At 39.2% G+C, this 25,478-nt stretch overlaps 1 protein-coding gene across 5 annotated transcripts in view; it reads right to left on the reverse strand.

Annotated features, from left to right (window-relative positions):
* Positions 1-361: 361 nt before the first annotated feature.
* pcnx1 (pecanex 1) overlaps positions 362-25,478 on the reverse strand; it is a 76,620-nt gene continuing 51,503 nt past the window's right edge. For all 5 annotated transcript variants that reach the window (XM_022685030.2, XM_049481067.1, XM_049481066.1 and 2 more), the window contains 22 exons: positions 25,064-25,155; positions 24,751-24,860; positions 23,669-23,774; positions 23,479-23,571; positions 21,608-21,758; positions 21,364-21,505; positions 21,003-21,180; positions 19,851-19,959; positions 19,605-19,734; positions 18,472-18,530; positions 17,250-17,465; positions 15,608-15,861; positions 14,330-14,560; positions 13,388-13,488; positions 13,104-13,254; positions 10,999-11,229; positions 9,779-10,053; positions 8,237-8,439; positions 7,764-8,051; positions 6,035-6,159; positions 4,541-4,681; positions 362-3,356 (listed from right to left, as the gene is read on the reverse strand). In XM_022685030.2, coding sequence (XP_022540751.2) covers positions 3,216-3,356; positions 4,541-4,681; positions 6,035-6,159; positions 7,764-8,051; positions 8,237-8,439; positions 9,779-10,053; positions 10,999-11,229; positions 13,104-13,254; positions 13,388-13,488; positions 14,330-14,560; positions 15,608-15,861; positions 17,250-17,465; positions 18,472-18,530; positions 19,605-19,734; positions 19,851-19,959; positions 21,003-21,180; positions 21,364-21,505; positions 21,608-21,758; positions 23,479-23,571; positions 23,669-23,774; positions 24,751-24,860; positions 25,064-25,155 — 3,527 coding nt within the window. In that variant the 3' untranslated portion in view covers positions 362-3,215. The remainder of the gene's footprint in view (positions 3,357-4,540; positions 4,682-6,034; positions 6,160-7,763; positions 8,052-8,236; positions 8,440-9,778; positions 10,054-10,998; positions 11,230-13,103; positions 13,255-13,387; positions 13,489-14,329; positions 14,561-15,607; positions 15,862-17,249; positions 17,466-18,471; positions 18,531-19,604; positions 19,735-19,850; positions 19,960-21,002; positions 21,181-21,363; positions 21,506-21,607; positions 21,759-23,478; positions 23,572-23,668; positions 23,775-24,750; positions 24,861-25,063; positions 25,156-25,478) is intronic.

Genomic DNA, 25,478 nt, shown 5'->3' on the forward strand with positions numbered 1-25,478 from the left:
ACCAGTATAGACTGTCTGAAACCACTATCAGAAGAAACATTTAATAGTAAACACAGTAAATACTGTTTTCCACAGAAACTGTAATAAATCTCCACTGCATCCTTTCTCAACTCTCAACAGTTCAGCTGTCAGCTGGTTGGTGAGGTTCCATTTCCTCTAAAAAGTTCCCAAAACTGGTGGCTCAAATCAGGAGGTATATCACCAACAGTCACAGGCATTTGGTGGTTTAGCTGCTATACTGGCATAACAGAAACCTCATAACCCAATTTTAACCTTTCACATGCTACATCATTGGTTTATGACATATTTAAGTACAGTGTAAAGATTGTACTCTAGAATCATACACACATACACACAGAGCTGGTAAATCAAATGCGTTTATTTTTTCAGTCTTATAAAAGAATTTAAGTTAAACAGGGAAAAACAGTCCATCAGAAGCGCGGCTCCATTGTAACCGATGGTCCTTGATACATTTATTTATATAAGCTTTTTTTTGTCCCATAAATGAAAAAAGATGTAACAAAATGTAAATAACCACAGTAATAAATATTCAAAGCAAAACCTTTTTTTTACAGTGACATATTATATATTTTCATATAGAACTATATTCGGTACAAACCATTTCTGCCTTCAAGTTTAAGAGAAAAGCCAGAAGGAAAAAACAAAAGACAGAACGATTGCATTTTTCATTCCCAAGGCATGGCGATTCAAACTCGGCTTAATAAATAAAAAAATAATAATAACCTACAGATTGTAGCGCATCGCTGTAAATCAAAATTAAAACAGTACAAAAAAAACAGTTTGTAGTGCAAGTCTACACGCCTCGCAATAGTGTTTCTCTTAATCCCTCTGATGTTATTTATATCTAAATATAAACAAATTCAAACCACTAAAGAGTGTAGAGAAGCACCTGCTTCACTGCAAACCTGAAATATTTACCATCACCATCATCATTATTATCCATACTACTAACTCACCCTCTCCAGGTTCCGCCCACTGATGTGTTTTTTAAGTAGCTACTACTAATGCTAGGCTGGACAAGCTGGACAGAACACTGGTAAAAACCCTACACACTATTCATACATTTAGAAGGCCATTATATATATTATATATATTCACTCTCATTAGAGACTGTAGCTCCTCCTCAGTTTATATAACAATACCTACATTTAGAGTGTTATTAATATACAGCTCTGGAAAAAAAAAAAATAAGAGACCACTTAAAAATGATAAGTTTGTTTTTGTTTTTACCAAATTTAAAACCTCAGAAGCATGATGGATGATCACAAGCCATCAAACCAAGCTGAACTGCTTGAATTTTTGCTCCAGAAGTGGCATAAAAATATCCAAAAGCAGTGTGTAAGACTGGTGGAGGAGAACATGCCAAGATGCATGAAAACTGTGATTAAAAACCAGGGTTATTCCACCAAATATTTATTTCTGAACTCTTAAAACTTTATGAATAAGAACTTGTTTTCTTTTAATTATTTGGGGTCTGAAAGCTCTGCATCTTTATTTAATGACAAATATTTCAGCCATTTCTCATTTTCTGCAAATAAATGCTCTAAATGACAATATTTTTATTTGGAATTTGGGAGAAATGTTGTCTGTACTCAATTATACACCTATAAATTATAAATAGCAAAATCAGAGAAACTGATTCAGAAACTAAAGTGGTCTCTTATTTGTTTTCAAAGTTGTATATTCACCCTAATGAGAGACTGTATGTATTCTTCAGTATATATAATCACAATACCAACATTTAGAGTGTTAATAATATATATTTCACCCTAATGAGAGATTGTAGCTCCATCTCTGTGTAGATCACCACAATACATTCACTATCATACTATAATGTTAAGTGTGATCATTACCAGTGTTCTGTAAAGCTTTTCTAACCTAGCAACAGTAACTAAAGAAGAACAATCTATGGGCGGAGCCTGAAGATGGTCAGTTAAACTACTCAGAAAATCCCTCAGTTCAGCGCGAGACAGCTGTGTGCATTCCCGTGCTCCAGGCCATATTTGGCAAAATAAAATAAACTAAAGCATTAAGAGATACAATTCTGTCGTTTTCTGCTGATATCTGAAGCTCACAGGAGCGTTCCCCACTGTGTGCCTCTGTCTGTGTGTCTGGTGAGTCCTGAAGAGATGCATAGAAACGAAAAGAAAAGACCCAGAAAAGCTTCGGCACTGCTCAAAAAATGAATAACTGAGGAGAAAGGAAGTGTGTAACGGGGGTTCGTCCGTCATGCAGCATATCTGAGCAATGCAGGCCAAGGCAGGACTCTGCCTGAGTTTCAGCATGTGTGTGCTTGAGCGTTCTGTGCATGTGTGTGTGTGTGTGTGTTTCTGTCTGTAGTGTAAAGATTCTGTGGGTTTCTGTACCGTCTATCACAGTCATCTAAAGAGAGTAGTAAACTAAAGTCTCTTCCATTCCACATGTTAATCATGTTTTCCACATTAAAAAAACAACTTTAACACAGTTCTGAAACTGAAACACAGGAATCTGTTTGAATCTGTTGAAAAAATGAACCTGTTTGCATTAAGTCAGTTCAGTCCAACACTTGTTTCAGAGCAGCATCCTGACAATGTTTGTATATATACACACACACACACAAACACACTATATGGCCAAAAGTGTTGGGACACCGTTCTTCAGAAAATAAGAGTACTATAAAATACGTTATCCTGCTTTTGTTGGAGTATCTATCTTTACTATCCAGGGAAGACTTTCTACTAGACAGTGGAGCATTGCTAGGAGGATTTGTTTGTATGCAGTGATGAAGAGTATTAGTAAGGACAAGATGTTGGATGATCACCACCCACCTTGTCCCAAACTCCCCAAATTCACTTAATACTCCTCTAGCTAGCCCACGCCTGGTATTAGGTTTGGGGCCGATAGGTTTACTTTTACCTTCTCCAGCAGGTTCTATTCTATTGGCAGTACATCTCTGCACATATCTGACAGCAATGGGTGCAACTTAAAGTAACTGAATGCATATATTAAAATAGGTGTCCACAAACTTGTGTGTGTGTATATACACATCCACACAAATGAATGCATATGTGTGTGTATATGTATATTGTGTGTGTGTGGGTGTGTGTTTCTGTCCGTTTACTTGGCATTCTATACCTTCTATTAGCAGGCTGGGGAGCATTACTTCCTGGTTATGTATATATGTATAAATATGTGTGTGTGTGTGTGTTTCTCTCTCACACCTCTGCCCCCAGCTCTATCACGCCTGTCTCTATGATTGGCACCAGTTTGTCGTCCACCTGAACCAGCAGGATGGCCTTATCCATGTGAGAGCGACTGACCGGCTCACGACCGCAAGGCACCCACCGGTGAATCACCTGAAAGGAAAAGAAAAATAGAGATAAGAGAGAGAGAGAGAAAGATGGAAAATAAATTATATGCTTTGACTGGTATTAATTATTTAATACTTATAAGGAAGAGATAACATATAATGCATATTGACTTATGCTGCTAACCCCGGCTAGCACTGCTGCTAACCGCACTAAGCGTTAGCCTTTAGCCATTCAGAGATGAGTATTATCGGGCTGTAGCCTGCTGATGCTAATCCCGGCTAGCACTGCTGGAACAGCATTAGCATTACCTGCTAAGCACGCTAGCTCTTTAGCTGTTCAGAGGTGAGAATATCAGACTGTAGTCTGCACGTTTACTGTGTTAAAACAAGCTACGTTGGACGAACCGCTAGCTAATATCGCCCTGGCTTACTGCAACACTCAAGGTTCCTCTTTAGTGCAGTGCAGTCAGGCGTCATCAGCCACAAACCGTTAGCGGGTAACTGTGCTAAGCGCTAGCACTTTTGCAATTCAGAGATGAGTATTATCGGCCTGTAGCCTACTTCTAACCACGGCTAGTTATGCTGGAGCAGTTTTAGCATTAGCCAGTAACCGTGCCAAGTGCTAGCTTTTTGCTATTCAGAGGTGAATATTATCGGCCTGTACTCTGCTGCTAAACCCAGCTAACAGTGCTGAAGCAGCATTAGCATTACCCGCTAATCATGCTAAGCACTAGTGGTTAGCGGTTAGCTGTCAATGCTAACGCAGCCTTAGGGGAAATCTAAGCTTACTGTAAATAAACAGAAGCACTTTACTCACTCAAGAAAAAAAACAGTTTTCAGGAGAAAAATGTGTGTAGATTAACATCCAATGCTCGTTTGACTTTTTTAAGAGTTACAGTTTTGTTTACTTAGGTAAGTTTTACAGGTTTTGCCACCCAGCAGCAAGATCTGCTAAGTTAGAAGGAAAACACTGTCCCTTATGTATAAAAATAGGTCACAAATTAGGCGTTCATCGATAGTGCACCTTATAATACGTTGTGCCTTATAGTGCAAAAAAAAAACTATCATCCTCATCGAGTCATTAAATCAGTGTGCTTTTAATTTCAATATTTAAATACATCTGTAAGTATATAATTATAGCATTTTTATCCAAGATCTTCTACTTTCACTGGATTAATATTTTATCTTTGATATAGACTGATACCCAGACTGATGTCGTTGTTGACTTACATGTCCTTCCATGCCCTCTAAGGGGCTCCACTCCCTCCAACAGCTCCGGCCCGCCCGCAGACGCATAGACTCATCCGGCCACACCAGCTCCTTCCTCTTAGACAAGTTAATCATGTCCAGCACCTGACTTACATCCACTATCTAAAACCAAACAGACAAAACTAATCAGTGACTCAAAACAACAAGCTTTATAACTATATAGCTATATAGCTTCTTTATTTTACAACAGGAGATACTAAGCTAATATATGCAGCACCACAAAGGTTTTAAACTTCAGTCATAAACCTTTTAAACTTATTGCTCAAGCTGTATCTCCAGCATCAGCTTATCAACCAATCAGCTCAAAGTAGCAGGTTTATTGTAGAAAAAGTGTTAAAATACAGGCATGCCTTTTTTGCTTTTTTACTTTTTTTGCTTATTTAACCCCCTTTCATAGAGGATTCACTCGCAAGCTCCTGCTAGTGTTTAACAGTAATTTCCTGACATAACAGGGGGAACAGTATGTGGTAAGACACTCCATTAACAGCTATGGTTATGCAAAAGATGTATTTTGAACCAGGCCTAAACTAAAAGATTAATAAACCTAGAATCATTTATCCTATTTGAATGTCAAGAGCCTTGCTACAAAAATGATAAAAGGGCATAATTCATCATCATAATTTGTGAAAGTGAATCATGGCATGAACAAAGGGGATTACTGTTCTGTTCTGTTCATAATTTTTTGTTTGTAAACAGACAGCAAAAACAAGCTATTGTTTACTTTACATTTAATTAAAAAATGTTTATTTAGTTTAGTTTTTACACTTCAACATTACATGCTGCTTTTATATTAAGCAATGTGCAAACATATCCTCCTTGTAAAAAAAAAAAGACAATCACTGCAACATTATTTGCAGTCTGGCAGCTTTTATATTTCCATTATCCAATTTTCAAAGTGGCATTAAAACAATAATTCAATTAAGCAAATTAATTTGATTAACCTCTTAGCCCTAGTGGAAACTACGCTTAACAAAAACTGAAAAAAAAAAAACAGTCACTGATCTCCTCTCTGTTAACATACACAAAATGTTCAGTTGATCTGGTCTTTTAAGAAAATTTAGTAAAACAGCACGGACAGGACGGGACGTATCAGAGTTATATTAATTCACTTTCTTACTGAAACACAGTGTGCGAAGCGACACCCTGTATTGTGCTGAGGTGAAAGTGGTTCCGGTTACTCAAACGTTCAGCTTTGTAGAGAAGTTTATTCATGTTTTTGTTTCTAAACTAAATTAAGTCACACGGTTTTCTAAACCGCATCAAACTGTGTCCAGTGATTATTAGCGAAGATAGCCTAGCATCTCCTGTTGTAAACTGAAGAAGCACATGTCGTATATCACATATCAGCGGGTCTGGGCTCAAAAATCATTGTGCTACTTTAATTCATCACTGGATGTCTGTCGGACAGACGAGACAGACACAAACAGACACGTGAACACAGACACACACTCTCACCTGCACTCTGTAAGAAATGTCGTCTCTCCTCATGCAGGACAGTGATGGGTTGTGGTGGTGATGATGGTGATGATGATGGTGCAGATGATGAAGCTCCATGCCTCCTCCCTCACTGCTTAGCAGACCTGTGAATAATAATAATATGTTTAGAGACTCTTTTTTGTACATTTATTGATACATTGTTACAGTTTTGTTATGTAGTATTGAGTATAGAATATATTTATTATTATTATTAATATTACTATTATAAGAATATTATTAAGCTACAGTGGTGCTTGAAAGTTTGTGAGCCCTTTAGAATGTTCAACATTTCTGGACGGTTATGATCTAAAACATCATCCTAAAAGTATAAAAGAGAACCTAGTTAAAGGAATTAAGACTAAATAGTATACTTGTCCATTTATTTACTGAGGAAAATTATCCAATATTACATATTTGTGAGTGACAAAAGTATGTGAACCTTTGCTTTCAGTATCTGGTGTTATTTTCCCCGCTTTGCAGAAATAACTGCAACTAAATGCTTCTGGTTACTATTGATCAGTCCTGCACACCAGCTTGGAGGAATTTTAACCCATTCCTTTGTAAAGAACAGCTTCAACTCTGGGGTGTTGGTGGGTTTCCTCACATTAAATGCTGTCTTCAGGTCCTTCTACAACATTTCCATTGGATTAAGGTCAGAACTTTGACCTGGCCACTCCAAAACATTCATTCAGAATATAATTCAGAATTCATTGTTCCATCAATGAAGACATGCTGGCCTTGTCCAGATGCAGCGAAATGCTCAAACCATTGTACTACCACCACCATGTTTCACAGATGGGATAAGGTTCTTGTGCTGGAATGCAGTGTTTTCTTTTTTCCATAAAAAAAATTCTAGTTTGGTCTCGTCCATCCACAAAAACATTCTTCCAATATCCTTCTGGCTTTTTTCATTAATCTTTAGCAAACTGTAGATGAGCAGTAATGCTCTGTTTGGAGAGCAGTGTTTTTCTACTTGCAACCCAGCTTTTCACACCATTGTTGTTAAATGTTCTTGTGATGGTGGACTCATGAACATTAACCCTACCCAAGGTAAGAGACTTTAGTTGCGTTGAAGTTTGAATTTCCTCCATTTAGAACTGGCTGACTGGTAGATCGGTGGAGTCTATACTCTTTGGAGATGGTTTCATAACCTTTTCCAGTCTGATGAGCATCAACAACTAGTTTTCTGAGGTCCTCTGTAATCCCCTTTGTTCATGCCATGATTCACTTTCACAAATGTGTTTTAAAGAGCAGACTTAAACAATAAAACATTGCGCCCACTATCGCCTGATTGTCGTCCCATTGATTAAAACTCTAATTTCAGTTGTTAATTCTCGAGGTTCGCATTATTTTTTTGCCACTCTGTTACTCTATGTAATACTGAATCATTTTCCTTATATAAATGACCAAGTATAATATTTTGTCTCATTTGTTTAACTGGGTTCTGTTTATCTAGTTTTAGGTCATGTTTATGCAGAAATAAAAAAAATACTAGAGAGTTCACAAACTTTCAAGCATCACTGTATAATAATACATACTAAAATACTCTAATTCCTATTTGATCACAGTTCTATTGCTTAGATTTCTTATTAAATGTATAATAAAAGAAAGCTGATATCCCAAACAGATTGCTATTATCACTACCATTAAAATAAATCAATTGTATGTACGCATGCATGTGTGTGTGTATTAGGACAGGAGGTGTTACCTGCGAGTGTGTGTGCGTGCCGTTTGCAGGGTGGGATAGAGTGTGTTGACATTGAGCTGGAGGGCTGGGGTGTGTCGGGGGCGGGGCCGGAGCCAAGGCGTAGCTGCAGTGTGCGGAGGGATAGCTGGCTGCTGGACGAGCGACACGGCTCCAAACCCGTCGCTGACGTCCGCAGAGACGAGTGACGACTACTGAACCGAAACGACGAGGACTGACTGACCACAGAGCCGCGGGCAGGAGAGTGACGCACCAGAGCGGACTGAACCGACTGAGAGCTGTGACTCGTACCTACAGACAGACACAGAGAGAGAGAGAGAGAGAGAGAGAGAGGGAGAAAGAGAGAGGAACAAAAGAAAGAATTAAAAAATAAAAGCCATAAAATGTAACACCTCGGTGTGTGTGTATATGTTTATTCTGTACCCATAGAGTAAGGTATGTGTGTTGTGTGTGTGTGTGTGTGTCTGTGTATTTACCCAGTGAGTGAGGGGTGTGTGTGTGCTGGCCGTTGGGTGCAGTCACTCTGCCGTGTGAGATGGAGCTGTGCTGTGATTCGCTGACTCCAGTGCCGGTATTCCCAGAATTCCCGCTGTTTCCACTCCCGCACGACAACGCGCCGCCATCACACTCCTCCATATTCCCTCCACTGTTACAACCTGCACCACAACCCTTGCGTAGTCTGCAATACACACACACGCATATGTAGGTTTATACAACGTACCCTTCTTATGCATGATCTGATAATTATGACTTACAGCAGGGGTGTCCAAACTACGTCCCGCGGGCCATTTGCGGCCCGTTTCCTTTTTTGGAGCGGCCCGCGAGGTATTTTAGAAATAGAATGAAAGTTGGCCCGCTGTTAAGCAGGTTTTTATAATATGAGATTCAAAGTTTGAACGCTAGGTGACAGAAACGGGCCAAAGAGTCTAAAAGCGGAGAGAGTGCGCATTTCTAGCGCAGAAAAACGGGGCAAAAGAATCTAAAAGCGGAGAGAGTGTGCATTTTTAGCGCAGAAAAACGGGGCAAAAGAATCTAAAAGCGGAGAGAGTGCGCATTTCTAGCGCAGAAAAACGGGGCAAAAGAGTCTAAAAGCGGAGAGAGTGCGCATTTCTAGCACAGAAAAACGGGGCAAAAGAATCTAAAAGCGGAGAGAGTGTGCATTTTTAGCGCAGAAAAACAGGGCAAAGAGTCTAAAAGTGGAGAGAGTGCGCATTTCTAGCGCAGAAAAACGGGCCAAAGAGTCTAAAAGCGGAGAGAGTGCGCATTTATAGCGCAGAAAAACGGACCAGAGTCTAAAAGTTGCCGTAATTAAGGAGTTTAATATTAAGAGACATCATGAAACTAAACATCAATTTGAAAAATCTTAGTTTACACAACACTGTCAAAGATAAAGATAGTAAGTCAAGTAAAATGGTGTGTAAATGAAAGTAATCAGGAAAGAAGTATTATTTAAAGTGGTATATTTCATTATTTGTTTTATTACAGAGTGTGGCCCGTGACTTCAAATATATTTCTCCTACTGGCCCCCAACAAAAAAAAGTTTGGACACCCCTGACTTACAGGCAATGAAACCCAAAAGTCAGTATTTCAGAAAATGTAAATATTATAGAAGAACTTTTTTTTGTTTTAGCAGTGTGGGCAGTGTGCTAAGTCCTGCTGGAAAATTTAATTTGCATCTCCATAAAAGTGAGTATATACCTCAAATGTCTGTAAATATTGCTTTGTGTCTTTTTATGGGACAACACTGAAGATAAGACATTTTGATACAATGTAATAGGGCTGCACGATATTGGAAAAATTATATTTTTATTTTCCACAATATATATCACAACATTAAACAGAATGTTTAAGGTTGAAAGAAGTTTATAATTATATGTGTTAATATGTTAACCACGAATACAGGTTTAGGGTATAATGGATTACAAATAATCACAATTTAAAATGCAATCGCAATATTCTGTGAAAAAATTGCCCAAGTCGTGCAGCCTTACACACACCCCACCTTTACCTCATGTTACCTGTGCCAGGTGTTGACGATAAAGTTGCGGATGTTGGCGATGCTGATTGGTCCTCCTAGTATGTGTCCGAGCTGTGTGTGTGTGTTGCAGTAGGACGTGGTCAGCGGGGAGACGTAGATGGGGTATCCGATGGGCTGATCGCAGGAAGAGTTGATCATGTTGCGGAGAGCCTGCTTAGCGTTCTGGATGCTCCCGCGCTCCGGATTTCTGTTCCGCAAAAACACCAGCTCCTGCTGCTGCCCCGCCCACAGGCCACGCACACACTCCTTATTCACCTACACAAACACACACACACACACTTATTGCGTTAGCTATTTAACTACTGAGCTAACTATATTAAAGTTAAGATTTTTGTAAATAATGTTAATATTATTTATTGGTTATTTTTTCATTTTACCTTTTTTTGAAACAGAAACCTTGTTTACGTAAATATGATGTTGACAAATGACATTCTCCTACTTTTACTCATTTATTTAGTCTCTCACTTCCTGTAGCATCATTCTCTCTCTCTTCCAGCTTTCTTTATACCGTATTTTTCACACTTTACTTTGCAGTAAAGCCTCTCTGCTGAAGTGCAGCGTTATACAGGAGTTTCAGTTTAGTTCTCCAGCACTGAGGTGAGTATTATTGGCCTGCTGTTAACCCTGGCTAGCACTGCTGGAGCAGCATTAGCATAGCCGGCTAACTGCAAGTGCTAGTACATTCGCTGTTCAGAGGTGAGCATATCAGACTTTAGCCTGCGTTTTTACTGTGTTAAAACAAGCTACTTGGGATAAATCGCTAGCTAATATCGGCTTGGCTTACCGGAACACTCAAGGTTCCTCATTGTAGTGCTGATGGGCAGCATTAGCCGCTGTAAATAAATGGAAGTGCTTTTCTCACCCAAATAAACAGTTTTCAGGAGAGAAATCTATGTAAATTAACATCCAGCGCTCCTTTGACTTTAAAAGCAAATGTTTTTTCAGAATTACAGTTTTGTTTACTTAACTTAGCTTAGTTTTACAGGTCTAGCAACCCAGCAGCAAGACCTGCTGAATTAGAAGGAAAACATGGCAACACCCCTGTTCCTTACTAGTGTCGCATAATGTGACATATAATCCAGTGCGCCTTATGTATAAAAATAGACAGAAAATAGACGTTTATTGATAGTGCGCCTTGTAATACGATGCACCTTATAGTGCGAAAAATACGGTACCTTAATTTATCTGTCTCTATTTTACCTTGATGACTCTGAAGCTGAGGTATCTGCGGTTGAGCATGATGATTTTGTACTCATTGGTGCCCTCGTCCAGAACGTGGCGCAGGGCGAGCAGTGAGGGCGAGTTAGAGAGGACGGCGCTGCGCCAGGCCGGGTCGCCCTCGTGAGCGATCACCAGCGTCCGTTCGTGAGAAGAAATGGCCTCAAACAACACGGCTGGATCATCATACTCATCAGGAGAGGTGAAGTGATCCTGCAGAAAGAGACACAACACAAGGAGACACATTTTTGATTGATTACTTGATGCCACAAATACAATAAATATTTTGGTTCCAGAGGTTTAGGGAAGCAGTATGAAGAAAAACAACACATTTGTATGTGTCACATCATGCACCTGAAAGTTAAAATATACAGGTAAAAGCTATCTTTTTAAAAAAATTATAAAAACTACTTAGTAAGTAGGACGTTTTATACAAACATGGCAAGTTTACACAGCAGCAGGTAAAAGTGAACCAAATCTTTTATGTCATATGTGACACAGGTGTGTGGTTTGTGTGACAGTATGAACAGCAAAAACGAACTGGCATTTTCAATTCCGATTTTAATATGTGGTATTGAAATCCGATACATATGCAATTTAAATCTGTTTGAATTGCCAAATTGGATTTCATTTAAACTTTTTTGTCAAAGAGAAAGAAAAAAATGATCATGAGTAAACAGAGAATGGATGACCGTGGCGAGCAAGGACATTAGTGGGGGAAATTCATGGTGACAGAGCTTTTAATTATTTGGACTGATGTCTCTGTTTAAATAATATTTGAAGGTTTGTGGAACAAGTTAGATGCATTAGAAAATAGGTTCATTAATCTAGACTCTACGCTGGCTCTCTTTTTGAGATCCTGAAATGGAGTCTTTAAAGCAGGGGTCCACAATTAAGTTTGGCCGTGGGCCAGATATTTTCCAAGCCATTATGTGGCGGGCCACAAAAAAAATGAAATGTAATGGGATGGAGTGCTACAGACTAGTAGCTATCCAGCCCAGAGGGTTGTTGAACCCAATTGCAAGCAGGTAAACCCAAGAAGAAAGGTAAAAATAAATAAATAAACACACCCTCATGTGGCATCAAACCTGTGTTGTCACGGTCACGCCCTAATACACAACCGCTGCCCGGGCTAGTGAATTAAGACACGGCAGGGAAAAAAAACTCCCTTATAAGGAGATAGGGACCCCTGGAACGGGCGGAAAAATGAGAACGGCTGAAACTAAAGTCACGACAAGTGTGACAGAGAGACAGGGGAGGAATGCAAGCAAAAGCTCACCAGAGAAGCATTATTTATTTATTTTTTCTTAATTATTGTTTATTATAGTTTGAACAACCTCACGGGCAAGATGTTTCATAGGCTGCCTTTTGCTGACCTCTGCTTTAAAGGAAAGATTTTTGGTTTAAGGCCAAGCGCAGGAGTGAGGAATGGATGTATTCAAGATGGTGGAAGTTTTTGAATCCCTTTCTTAACACACTGGAAACTGCAGCACCATTTGTTGCTACCAACCCTTCTGAACATTCTCACTATGCTTGGTCTGGCAGATTAAAGTGGCAGAGCTTGGGTTCTTCGAGGATCATCAGGTGAGAAGAGTGAACCTTCCTCAGTTCTTAATTACTCACATTAGCCTGATACACCTTACTTCCATACTGAATAGCAGCAACACAGTCATTATGCTAGAAACCCTAAATAACTAACTTTTAACTCCTCTAGTCAGCCTGTTTTATAAAAGGGGTTAGCTAGTGGTTTGTAGCCCTAATGAATTAACCAAGTGTGGCTATAGATCATAGAGTCAAAGGAAAAAAAAACTGGTGTCCTGATTAAATTCTCTTTGATAAGTGCTACGGAGGAGTTTAGGCTGCAACTGAGCTTAAGGTTCTGACAGGGTTGAAACCGAAACTTAACGTGAAGCAATGCTTTTTATGCATGCATGTCACTTACAAAGTGCAAAACATTCAAAGACATGTCAGATATGGGTCGCATTAAAAAGACTAAACTAAATATCGGATTTGGTCAGAAAATCTAATTTGAGATCCTTTTACCTGCTGTTTGAACAAAACACTAAAACATTACTGTACAACGTTACCTGGTGCAGTTTCAGAGACATGCGGATTCCAGGAACCACCACCTTCCTAAGAAGCTCCATATCAGCAAATATCCACTCATCCCTCACTGAGGAGATCCGGAAATCTCCCTTAAACAGAGCGTGCAGCCCGTACAGGAACGACTCCAGGTTACTACACACACACACACAAAATTTAGTTTCTCAGATGTTACTGTTTGTAGAAAACAGTAATAAACTAATACAAGACAACTAGTAAAAATTCACACCAGTGTTGGTGTGAATTTTACATTAAATGGCGCCCCCACCTGGACATGTGGTGTGCTGCAGTGCCCAGTGCTCTCCTGCCCAGCACACACAGACCATAACACAGCAGCACCAACGCAGAGTCCTTCTCACTGTTCAACGGCTGCAGATAAAGATACATATAGATCACAAAACACAAAAGTCAAGATTCAGGTCATTTCTGGTGTAATAATAAATGAAAGGGAATTCTTCATTTAAAATAGGCCCAATCCAATTTCTAATTTGTACCCCTACACTTTGTTTTCAAGTGGAACAGAGTTATAAGGGGAAGGGGTGAAATCCTCCCCCCAAGAACTGGGACAATCCTGTAGCTGACCCCGCCAGGCTGATGCGATATCAGTGTTTAGCAACCTAGCTGCAGTACTTCAGTTCATTTTAGGGAATGTGGAAAAGTGGAATTTTTTCATGTCTTTAATATTAATCTACAAAGTACAAAATACATTAAATAAAGAAATAAAGAAAAAACATTTAATAAGAAGGTGTGACCAAACCTTTGACTGGTACTGTATGAACATATCTAAAATTATAAGTAAAACTAAAGTGAAGTAAAAACTGACAGGTAATTCAGTCAGTAGAGCGGGTCCAATAATTACTGCTGTTAATAGAAATCATGGATGAGATTTTGGAGGGTATATGGCCGGAGAGCCAGTTATAAGTGTATTTCCTGTCTAGCTGCTAGTACACATTCTGCAGTGGTGAGTGTTGTAGACATGGAGACAAATAATAAACCCTAGAGCAGAATAATAGATGTAGGCTACTCTTGTTTGTACACCTTCCCCAAGAACCCCTCTCTTACACTTTTGGATTTGAAAGGCCTGAAATTATGATCCAGTATTTCATAATTATTATAGCTTTAACATCTTTTATCAACTTACAAACAGACGAGCATGTTGTGTGTGTGTGTGTCTGTGTCTGTGTGTGCGTGCGTGTGTGCATGTATGTACCTTCTGTCGTCTGTTGCTGCAGTACTGTATCCAGCTGAGGTAGACTGAGCAGAAGCTGTCCCTGGAGATGCCGGCCAGTCTGTGGTCATAATCCTCATCAATATTGGGGTTAAAGGTCGGGTCGAGGTCAACATAGTTGCGCTCTCTGCAACTCCTCAGTCCGTCCAGCATCACCTCGTTACCCAGCCATTCTTCCAGCTTCGGGGAAGCTACAACATAGTAGATTATTCCCTGCAAACACACACGCAAACAGTATATCAATTACACTCTCTAGATAATTTACTTCCACTCTTTACAAGTTCACACAGTTTTCTGTACTTTTTACTCCTTACATTTTAAAAATAGCCTTGTCACTCCTATTTTGGCTAATCATCCTTCAATAGAAACCCTATACAGATAAATCTCTCCATCCAGATAGATTGAATCTGATTGTGATTGGATAAGAAGTATAAACTGGTATCATTTAGACACTATTGGTTTATACGCAATCCATCACACCTGCACACGTCACGCCCAAACTCCAGCAAGAACATAGCAGGCGTATGTATCCTAGTATGAAGATGTTCAGTGCAGAGACCTAAGAGAACTCGAGCGGAAAGTCTAAGATTCTTTCATAAACAGCTCTGGAAAAATAAGAGACCACTTAAGATAACAAGCCATCAAACCAAGCTGAACTGCTTGAATTTTTGCACCAGGAGTGGAATAAAGTTATCATAAAGCAGTGTGTAAGACTGGTGGAGGAGAACATGCCAAGATGTATGAAAACTGTGTTTAAAAACCAGAGTTAATCCACCAAATATTGATTTATGAACTCTTAAAACTTTATGAATATGAACGTGTTTTCTTTGCATTATTTGAGGTCTGAAAGCTCTGAATCTTTTTTGTTATTTCAACCATTTCTCATTTTCTGAAAATAAATGCTCTAAAAGACAACATTTATTAGGAATTTTGGAGAAATGTTGTCCGTAGTTTATAGAATACAGAATATAGAAACAACAATTTTCATTGTACCCAAACATATACCTATAAATGGCAAAATCAGAGAAACTGATTCAGAAACTGAAGTGGTATTCATTTTCAATGGGTATATGTGCAGCTGAAACAGGAAGGAGCCTAGTGTATCCCAAATTGATCAACATTAGCATGTTATAATAACATTATTGTCATTATAGCTTCTACAAGTATTTTAAACCCTCATATCTATACTTTTAACAAAGTAACATATTTTAATACTTTTCACACCTTTGGTTATGAACTCTGTGTTCTCAGTCTGCTCACCTTGACGTAGTAAGTAGTAAGAATGCGCCGGAGGTCGAACACCTGCAGCATGGAGGCTGCGCTGTTGTCTGTGATGCTGTAGCCCTCCAGGACGTATTTAGTAACCAGGACCTCCCAGGCCAGCCAGCGCTGTCCGAATGCTGCATTAAAGGACAACAGATGGGGCAGGTGTCCCGGCTCACAGCAGCAGCAGCCCTCATCCTCCTCCACCCCCTCGGTTATTGCCTCCACCTCCCTCTGCTGGCAGTAAGTCCCTGGAAAACAAGTGTGGGTAAAAGATTTGAGGTTCCAGAGTAATAATAAATCAAAAGAATTATTACTCATCAAGATATGGTACATTGAAAAGGCATATAAAACAATATTTACTGCTTAAGTTACTTAGCTACAGAACCTAATGCTAGCTAACGATGGTCCTACTAAATTAAAAGCTAGCTAATTCTACTAACTAAAGATTAGTTATGTACACTACCAGTACAAAGTTCGGACAAACATGCTCAACAATGTGTTCTTATATGTATAACTTTCTATATTGATACTAGATTAATATAAAACTTGTAAAAACTGCGAAGGTATACATGCAGTTAGGCAGTTTACAAAAAAGTGTTTGGCTTCACAAACACCTGAAATAAAAACACCTATCCAGGTTCTTCCTCATAAAGCCAACTGTGAATCAGCCAAGAGTGGGCAAAGTTAGTTTGAAAGCAAAAGGTTTCATTAAAAAAAAACATATTTTAGCTTGTTTAACACTTTTTTGCTTACTTCATAACTGAATATGTGTTCCCTTATAGTTTTAATGTCTTCAACTAGAATGTAGAAAATAATACAAATACTAACAGTCATTGGTACTAATGCTGGGTGGTATGACTAAAAATGTATATCACAGTATTTTGCAAGATTCTGATGGTTTCACAGTATGTCACTGTTTTTTATTTTTATTATTTATTTATATTTTTTGCACAACTGGGCTTAAATATAGTTTTGTGACTTACTGTACTGTTGGAGTACATATAATATTAAACATTAAGGCTTTTAATTAAGGGTTTGAGAACTATTAGGTTTACTTTGTCCCTCAAAATTAGAAGCCTTACTAGGCCTTAATTAGAACTTAAAAAGAGTTATGCCAACAATTTAACATGGCTTTCTTTTTAAAACTAAATATTTAAAACAGTTCTATAAACACTATAAATGGACCTAAAATACTCAATGGTCATTCAAAGAAATATTTATTATTGAAATCATGAGAAACATTACAGTATTTAAGCAGCTGTTCATCAGTTTATCACATTTCCCTTGGTTCTCCAGTTAATAAATACATTCAGTTCATTGTGCATTAAAATTATTTTTTAAGCTACAGTATTAATATACTATAGCTATAGGATAGGGCAGAATAGCATGAGACTCCACAGAGCTGCCCTTACTACAGTGTGTTAGCTTGTTATGCTAACTTGCTAGCATTAGCTAGTGAGCTCTGTAGAACAGCACCGCTAAAGAAACACACTAGCACTGTGCTCTACAGCACCTCTAGTGGTATGGCGGTATGTGAAAAACGCATTCCGGTATACCGCCCAGCACTAACTGGTACCCAGAACACTGTTAATAAACAGAGGTTTTATTTCAGCATGACTCTGGTAAACACACACACCTCTGAACTCCAGGCCGCGGAGCTGGAAGGTGATGAGTCCATTCCCAATCTCCACCAGGTGGACGAGGGCATTCAGGTAGTCGGATGCGAGAATAAAGCAGTCTCCAGTGCTGTAGTTCCCCCAGCGCCCCAACAGCAGATCCCCACACAGAGACGTCTGCAGAGAACGCGTCAGGTGCTCATAGAAGATAGAGTTCAGATTATTATCATCTGAACCTGACAGACGGAGAGAGAGAGAGAGAGAGAGAGAGAGAGAGAGAGACCTTAATTATATTAAATATGTAACATACCATATATTTAAATCCTGTAGTCACTTCATTCGTTCAATTATATCATTTACATAGCCAATTATACCCAACAATATTTGCCTTTTCTGTTAAATAAGAGCAGATATAGCTAACTAGTTTAGCTAACTTAAAATGTGAGATTTAAATTTGGTTCAGACTCATAATTCTATAGTTTATATGACGGGCCAGTTCGAGTTTAAAAAGAAAGTGCACTGGTTTGGGTAAGGTTGGGCTGGATATTTTGGGCCAATCTAAGCTCTAGTGTGAGGGTAGGAGGGAGTTAAATCATTCTAAAATCATGCAGATTTGATGATAAACACTATAGCACAAACATTTAATCATTTACTAATAACTAATAAATAGCCATAATAGCCTATATTGCCAAATCATCTGATTTGATTCAACTTTTGTCTTAAAAGTAAAACTGCAAAAAAAAAAAGAAATTAAATCTCGTTTTAAAATTAATATTTAAGCCAATATAAATAAAATGTAATACCAAAGAATACATATAATAAAATATTTATTTCATTTAAATTTGCATTTATGAGTTTTATGGTTGTGATTAATGGACAGTGGTGGGAAGCATATAGAGCAATAGAGGTAAGTAAGAGGACACAGCTTGAACAGACGTTGATTAAAGCTGTGAAAATCCACAGTAAGTGTAGAGACTGCAGAAATGCTGGCTTAAAATCAATGCAAAATCCTGGACATTTAACACAATTTAGAAATTCCAGCTGGACACATTTCTCACCTCCCAAAAAAAGAACATATCCTGAATAAAGTGAACATATTGTCACCCTAGTAGCGCCTGACTGTACTGCTGGCACACGCTGCAGTGAGTTTCGTAAGTGAATGGCTAGACTCCTCCCTTTATCTACTGCCAATAAGACAGAGCGCCACCTAGTGCAGCAAAGCAGCAACAGCATGTGAGATACCTGGGTTTCTGTCCAGCTGAGAGGCCAGTCTGGTGTTGGAGTGATCCACTCGCTTTGTGCTGTAAAAGCACACACACACACACACAGTAAAACAGATTTAAAGGGTTTAGCTCTTTTCTACCGTGTCTATACCTTTATCTTTTATATCTATATCTATACACACTGGTGAGCCAAAACATTAAGACTGCATGTGAAGTCCTGCGATCTCCTGCCTGAAAGTAAATGAAGAAACGACAAATAGAGTGTGTCCCAAATGCCTCAAAGGTTTGCAGGTCACCAGTGAGGAGTATCTAGGTAAAGTGGTCTGAGGAGAGACAGAGCACCACACATACAGTTGTTGGACAATAAAAGTGAAACACTTGGTTTTAGACCACAAAACTGTCCTGACGGGAGACAGTTGAGGTGCACATTGAATTCTGTTGTGATTTGAGCAGCCTTGGTTTTGTGTTTTTTGGATACAATCCGGGTTAGCACCCAAACATCCCTTTCAGACAGCTTCCTCTTGTGTCCACAGTTAATCCTGTTGGATGTGGTTGATCCTTCTTGGTGGTATGGTGACATTACCCTGGATACCGTGCCTCTTGATGCATCACAAAGACTTGCTGTCTTGGTCACAGATGCTCCAGCAAGACGTGCACCAACAATTTGTCCTCTTTTGAACTCTGGTATGTCACCCATAATGTTGTGTGCATTGCTAATACACCTGCTGTGTATGGGGCTGCATAGCTGTAAACCATTCAAAAAGCCCATATGGACCCCTGTCCAGCACCTCCTACAATGGATGAGTCAGTGCGCAAGTCAGTCCTGAATCTTCATGTATTGAATAACATTTTCTTCTCCATCATGTGGACAGCTGGGAGCTATTTCCCAATTTACCTCTTGGAGGAGCTACACCAATCAGATCTGACCTGCAGCAGCTCTAGCTAACACCTAATAGAACTTAAAGGATCTGTAGGAATGTCCTGTTGCCAGATGTCAAAAAAAAAAACACTTTCAGAGTTCTTACAGAAGAACATCAGCACATTGAACACCTAGTAGTCAGAATGTTTTGGCCCATCTGTGTGTGTACATTTCGATAGAAGCACTAGTGATGTGATTTATACAGAATATAAGAAAGAGAAAAGGGTTTTTACTTGTAGTCTCTCTCCCAGAATTTGACGGGTCGGACGTAGGAGGTAATGAAAATGGCACTGCCGAGAAAGGGGTTCAGGGGGGTGGAGAAAATAGCTGAAACAATGGCCTGCACAAACAGCATGGCAGAGTCTGAGGGGAAAGGGTTAAGGGCAACAAAACACTCAGACTGCTCTGAAATAACAACCACACTTTGTGTACAGACAGACAGACAGACAGACAGACAGACAGACGTGTTAAAAGGATACGAGGCACAGCAAACGGCTGGGCGAAGGCATGGAAGGCAGAGCCCCAGGTGATCTGCCATGGGGCGATGTAGGTGTAGACGAAACGCAGCTTATACAGCAGCTCCCACAACTATACAGACACACACACAGAGAAACATATTACACATTAATTTAAATGTCTTCACAGTCACATCCCATCACACCTATGAAACCATCAAACTGACCGTTTCTACAGCCCATCTTCAGACAGTTATAATAAAGAGCAGACAATAAGAACAAATAATATTTGTCTTAACGGTTGCTATTATGAACATAGAAATAAATAAAACTAGATGTCAAAAAAAAAAACACTAAAATTATTTCTACATACCAGATTAAAAAGGACACATTCACCACTTTTTCACAACCCCAAATCCTAAAAAGCTTCGCCTGCTCTTCTAACCTGTCCCCAATAGAGAATGTGTGGCAGTAAATGTATATACAGTATCATTCAAAAGTTTGGACACACCTTAAATGTCTTGCTTCTTAATGTGTTTAAGAGCATCAGTTGTAAAGTTGTGAAGAGGTAGAGTTGGTATACAGTGAATAGCTCTATTTGAGTAATGTTCTAATCCATATTATAGCAAGAAATACTCAACTAAATAAAGAAAAAAAATCTTGAAGAAATGAGGGTCAGTAAATATGAAATAATTAAAGAACTGTGAAATTATCCTCAAGTGGAGTTGCAAAGACCATCAAAAATGTTTAAAATGGTGAAACTGGCTCTCATCAGGGCCGTACCAGGAAAGGAAAAGCAAGAGTCACCTCTGTTACACAGGAAAAGTTCATCAGAGTTACCAGCCTTAGAAACCACAAGTTAACAGCATCCCAGATAAGAGACACGTAAATGTGTTCCTTTTGTGTTTTTTCATAGTCTGGATGACTTCAGTATTCATTTACAATGAGAAGGTGACCAAACTTTTGACTGGTACTGTATGTGAAATTAAGCTGACCAGACGAAAAAGGGGAAGTAAATGTTTAAAAAAAAAAAAACAGATTTACCTTTCACAACCTTTTCTAGTTTGGGGTTTTATTTAATATACTAGTAATTAATCACACACTGCTGCTATGCACTGTGTGTGTGTGTGTGTGTGTGTGTGTGTGTGATAAAGAGAGAGAGTGTGCGTGTGTGACCTTGCTGAAGACGATGGACATGACGAAGAGGTCGAGCAGCAGCGTCTCAGACAGCTGGCGGCAGTCAAAGGTGAAGAAGAGGATGGTGAAGAGAACAGTGACGTACTGATAGGTGGGACTGCTGAAGGACGAGCGCAGCAACTTCAGCCCAGCTACAGTTATTACTAACGCCCCCACCCTGACAGAAACAAACACATATATATATTAATGTTATATACATACCAGTATAGACTTATACATACAACCAACACCCCCTTTATTGAAACCACTTTGTTTCTACTGTTCATTTTCAAAAGTGCTCTTATTCTCCCACACGCACGCACACATGCACAAACACACACAAACACGCAGTAATACTGACTCTGTGTTGAGCTTCTTTGGGCTGGCGAGTTCCTGGGCACTGCCGCTGAGTTCATTCAGCACGACCAGAGGATACAGAACGTTCTTCTCCACAAACAGCAGCCACACGTGCAGCCGCTCGAACCACATCACATGAGCTGCACCTACACACACACACACACACACACGCACACACAATTTAAACAACCTCAGAGAAACACTGAGCCGGTTCAGAACACACTGAAAGCAGTGAAAGCTGGACTTACCGCGGACCTCGAACTGGTAATACTCTTTGGTTTTCAGCAGCGGGTGAGAGAAACAGTACCAGGGCAGCTGTTTCCTCATCTGGGGCAGAAGATAGTGGGTAAACAACCCCACTGCCCCCACCAGCCCATACAGGACATAACTCAGGAACGGCTGAAATGGAGATGGAGAAAGAATACTCTTTCATAATTATCAACTTTAGAACATCTAAAAAAAAACATACAAGTTTTTCTATACTCAAATGCTTACATAATGCATATAAAATACATTATTATTATTACTACTACTGTTTTATATAGATAACGCATGGACTGCATGCAGGGCCGCCGCTCTGCATACGCAGACAACGCAGCCAGCGTTAGGCCTCAACCATTTTGCAGTTGCAGGGAGCCAAATTGACTGAGAATGAAATGTGTTGAAATTATGACATTATTAAATTTAAAACCCAATGTGAATTATTTATGATACGCTCATCTTTTTTGTCTTTAAACATTGCATGGGGCACCTACTCTACTACTTAAAAGCGGCACGTTATTATTTTTGTGCATAATATAATGCCCCCACCCCTATTGCCTGAAATGGCACGGCTCGGTTTGCTCTGTTGGTTGTTGCCAGATGTGACATTTTCCAGTCAAATAAATAATCAAAAAATGCATGGAGGCGCTAAATCTTGCGCATGTTTAACCATTTTTAAAGTGTATGTGGCCATTCTATACAAAAACTTGTCCAGTGCAATATTTGTGTAAGTTAAAAACTTAATATAAAATAAACAAATAGGATGAAAAATCGTAACTTATCTGGCAACCTTAGTCCTAACTAAAGTAGCAACGCTACTTGAGTTTGGCAGGAGACAAGTTCACCGCGCGAAGTTGCTACTAAATGGTAATTCAACTATGAAGCGACGGTTTGAGTCTGGAGCTGAGAAGAAGAAAAAGAAGCAGAAAGATGAGGCCCATGCATTCCTTTCTGGTGAGTAACTTCCCTGACCAGTTATGCTTAGGGCCTCCAAAACCTTAGCAGCGGCCCTGACTGCATGTATATATTGTGATAGTGCTATTGGGGATATGGGTGTGGCTCCTGCAACCAGGTAGTCAGAAAGCACAGAGAGAGAGAGAGAGAGACACAGACACAGGGAGTCAATGAACTCAAATGTACCTTTTATGTTGCCAAAATATCCTCCACCACACCCAAACAAACTCAAATTAACAAAGACGGCCCAGTAAGGCTCTAGTCGCTTAACTAATGCCGTGTTGCCTTAGCCTTCCTGTCACCTCTGGCATCTCTCTCTAGTGAAGGCTGAGGAAGGGTTTTTTATACCAGTCCCTGGCTGCCTAATCTGTCCAATGCAAGTCAGCTGGGACAGATAGGGGCTGCTGGCTCTGGCATGGATGCCTCCGCACATCACAATGTATAGTATATTGCTGACACAGATGTGCAAATGCACACACAGCTTGTCTAGTCCATGTAGAGAAATACTGCCAATAGAAAAGAACTCTCTGGAGCAGATAAACATGGGTGTATTGACATCAGGGCTAAAGCCAGGCGTGGGTTCGTTAGAACTGTGGAACTGTGTTCTCTAAAATGACAGAGAACCAATCCAGGACTTTTGGGATGAGCTGGGGTGGTTATCATTATCCAATATCCTGACCTCACTGTGAATGCAATCAAATCCTCACAGCAATGTTCCATGATCTCTAGTACAAATACTTTTCTAGATAGTAGAGAACTCTCTATAATATTTCTGATACAATGAACAACTCCATTGTCCATATCATAGTGGGTATAAACTATTTTAAATCCCAGTATCTATACTTCTACCTACTGAGTAATGAAATTTAACACTTTTCACACCTTTGCCCATGTGTTTACTCACCTGCAGAGCAAGGAAGACAGTGCTGACGTGAATAGCGAAGTAGAGCACAGCGATCAGCACACACACAATCAGATCAGACTGCAGCCTCTCGTTCTGTACAGAGAGAGAGAGAAAGAGGCAGTTTGAAAATAAGCTGTGTGTGTGTGTGTTTTAATGTGTGTGTGTGTATATATGTTTTTCCCTCTCTCACCACAGAGCTCTTGAGTTTGTCTGGTAGAGGGTCCTGCACCTCAGCCAGAGGGTCCTCAGGGTTTTGCTCCTTCACGTTGGGGAACACTTTAGACTGCACCAGAGATCTACAGACACACACCCAGGGCACAATACTCACATTCAGATATTTAGAACTGTGATATACCGGTGTTTATATGGTTAATATATTTATATTTATTAAAAAAATTATTTTACTTTAGCACAACAGGCCTATCAAGGCCTATCAATTTGGACAACTCCATTATATTATTACATAAAATGTCCTGTATTGTAGATTAAAAATAATAGTCATCCAAACTGTAAAGAAAAACATATGTTTTATTATTTAGTAAAAAAACAAATTTATTTAGTAAATAATAAGTGTCAGATGACAGCTTGCATCTTTTAATTTTTTAAGCTTTATGATGGAGTCAATTGGAATAGCTTTCAGTTAACAGCTGTGCTAAACTCATCAAGAGTTATTTACTTGAATTTCCTGCCTCTTAAATGTGTTCGAGAGCATCAATTGTGTTGTAAAGAGAGTTGGTATACAGTCCTAATTCATATAAATAATAGACCTAATAATCCATAACTACACAACTAAGTAAAGAATAAAAAAAACTTTGAGAAAGAAAAAAAAGAGAGAGAGAAAGAGAGAGAGAGAGACTAATAGAGAATAACAAGTTACTTTAGGAAATGAAAGTCAGTAAATCTGAAACATTTAAAGAAAGTATCCTAAAGTGCACTCGTAAAGCCCATTAAAAACATTATGATGAAACTGTCTCTCATTTGGGCTGCACAAGAAAAGGAAGACTAAGAGTTTTCTCTAATGAACAGGAAAAGTTCATCAGAGTTACCCCAGATAAAAGAGCACTTAAATGCAGTTTACTTAAAGATTTCTTTTGTGTTTCTTCATAGTCTGGATGACTTTGGTACTAAATTACAATGTAAGAAAAAAAAGTAAAAACATTGAATGAGAAGGCATGTCCAACCTCATAACTACCATGAACATTAAAGCTTTTCCAACACATCAGTGGGCGGAGTCTAGAGAGTGTACCGTAATTGAGATATAGGAAATCTTACACGAGTACAGAGGGGTCACTGCTCTGACGACTCAGGTGATACGAAACGGCCACCAGCAGCCCACAGAACACAGAGAACAGAACGGGGATGTGTTGCGGATCCCAGGACTCCTGAAAACACACACAAATACACACAAAATCAGGATGGTGTATAACTATTAAAGCAACATTATCACTATTAAAACATAATAAACTAAACACAGTCAAATGTTTGGAGTGATCGTCTCATAAAGTGTTGTTTTTCATACTTTATTATTTTTGTATTTGTTACAATAAAAATACAAGGCATTAACACTACAAAACTTTTTTAGCACCTCCAGCGCGCCGTAGCAGAGTCCGTACAGCATCGCCACGGTGATGACGCTGCGCACAACACTGTAGAGTGCAGAGGGGAGACTGGTACAGGCTGAGAGAGTGAGAGAGAGAGACAACATATTAAAATAAATGTTATCAATAATACTCATCACACTGGATTTGGCAGCTCCTATAAAATAATTGGACTGTACTATATGTACCAGTCAAAAGTTTGATATACCTTCTCATTCAGTGTTTTCTTTATTTCCTTTATTTTCTACATTGTAGATTATTATTAAATACATGAAGACAATTAAGGGACATATATGGAATTACGTAGTTAAAAAAAAAGTGTCTGGTCTACAGTCCCCTGATCTAAACCTGATGAACTGAGATGTTGATTTGAGGTGATTTGGGATAATCTGAAGCTTCACA

The sequence above is a fragment of the Astyanax mexicanus genome, chromosome 7 (assembly GCF_023375975.1).
Source record: "Astyanax mexicanus isolate ESR-SI-001 chromosome 7, AstMex3_surface, whole genome shotgun sequence".
Taxonomy (NCBI): Eukaryota; Metazoa; Chordata; class Actinopteri; order Characiformes; family Acestrorhamphidae; genus Astyanax; species Astyanax mexicanus.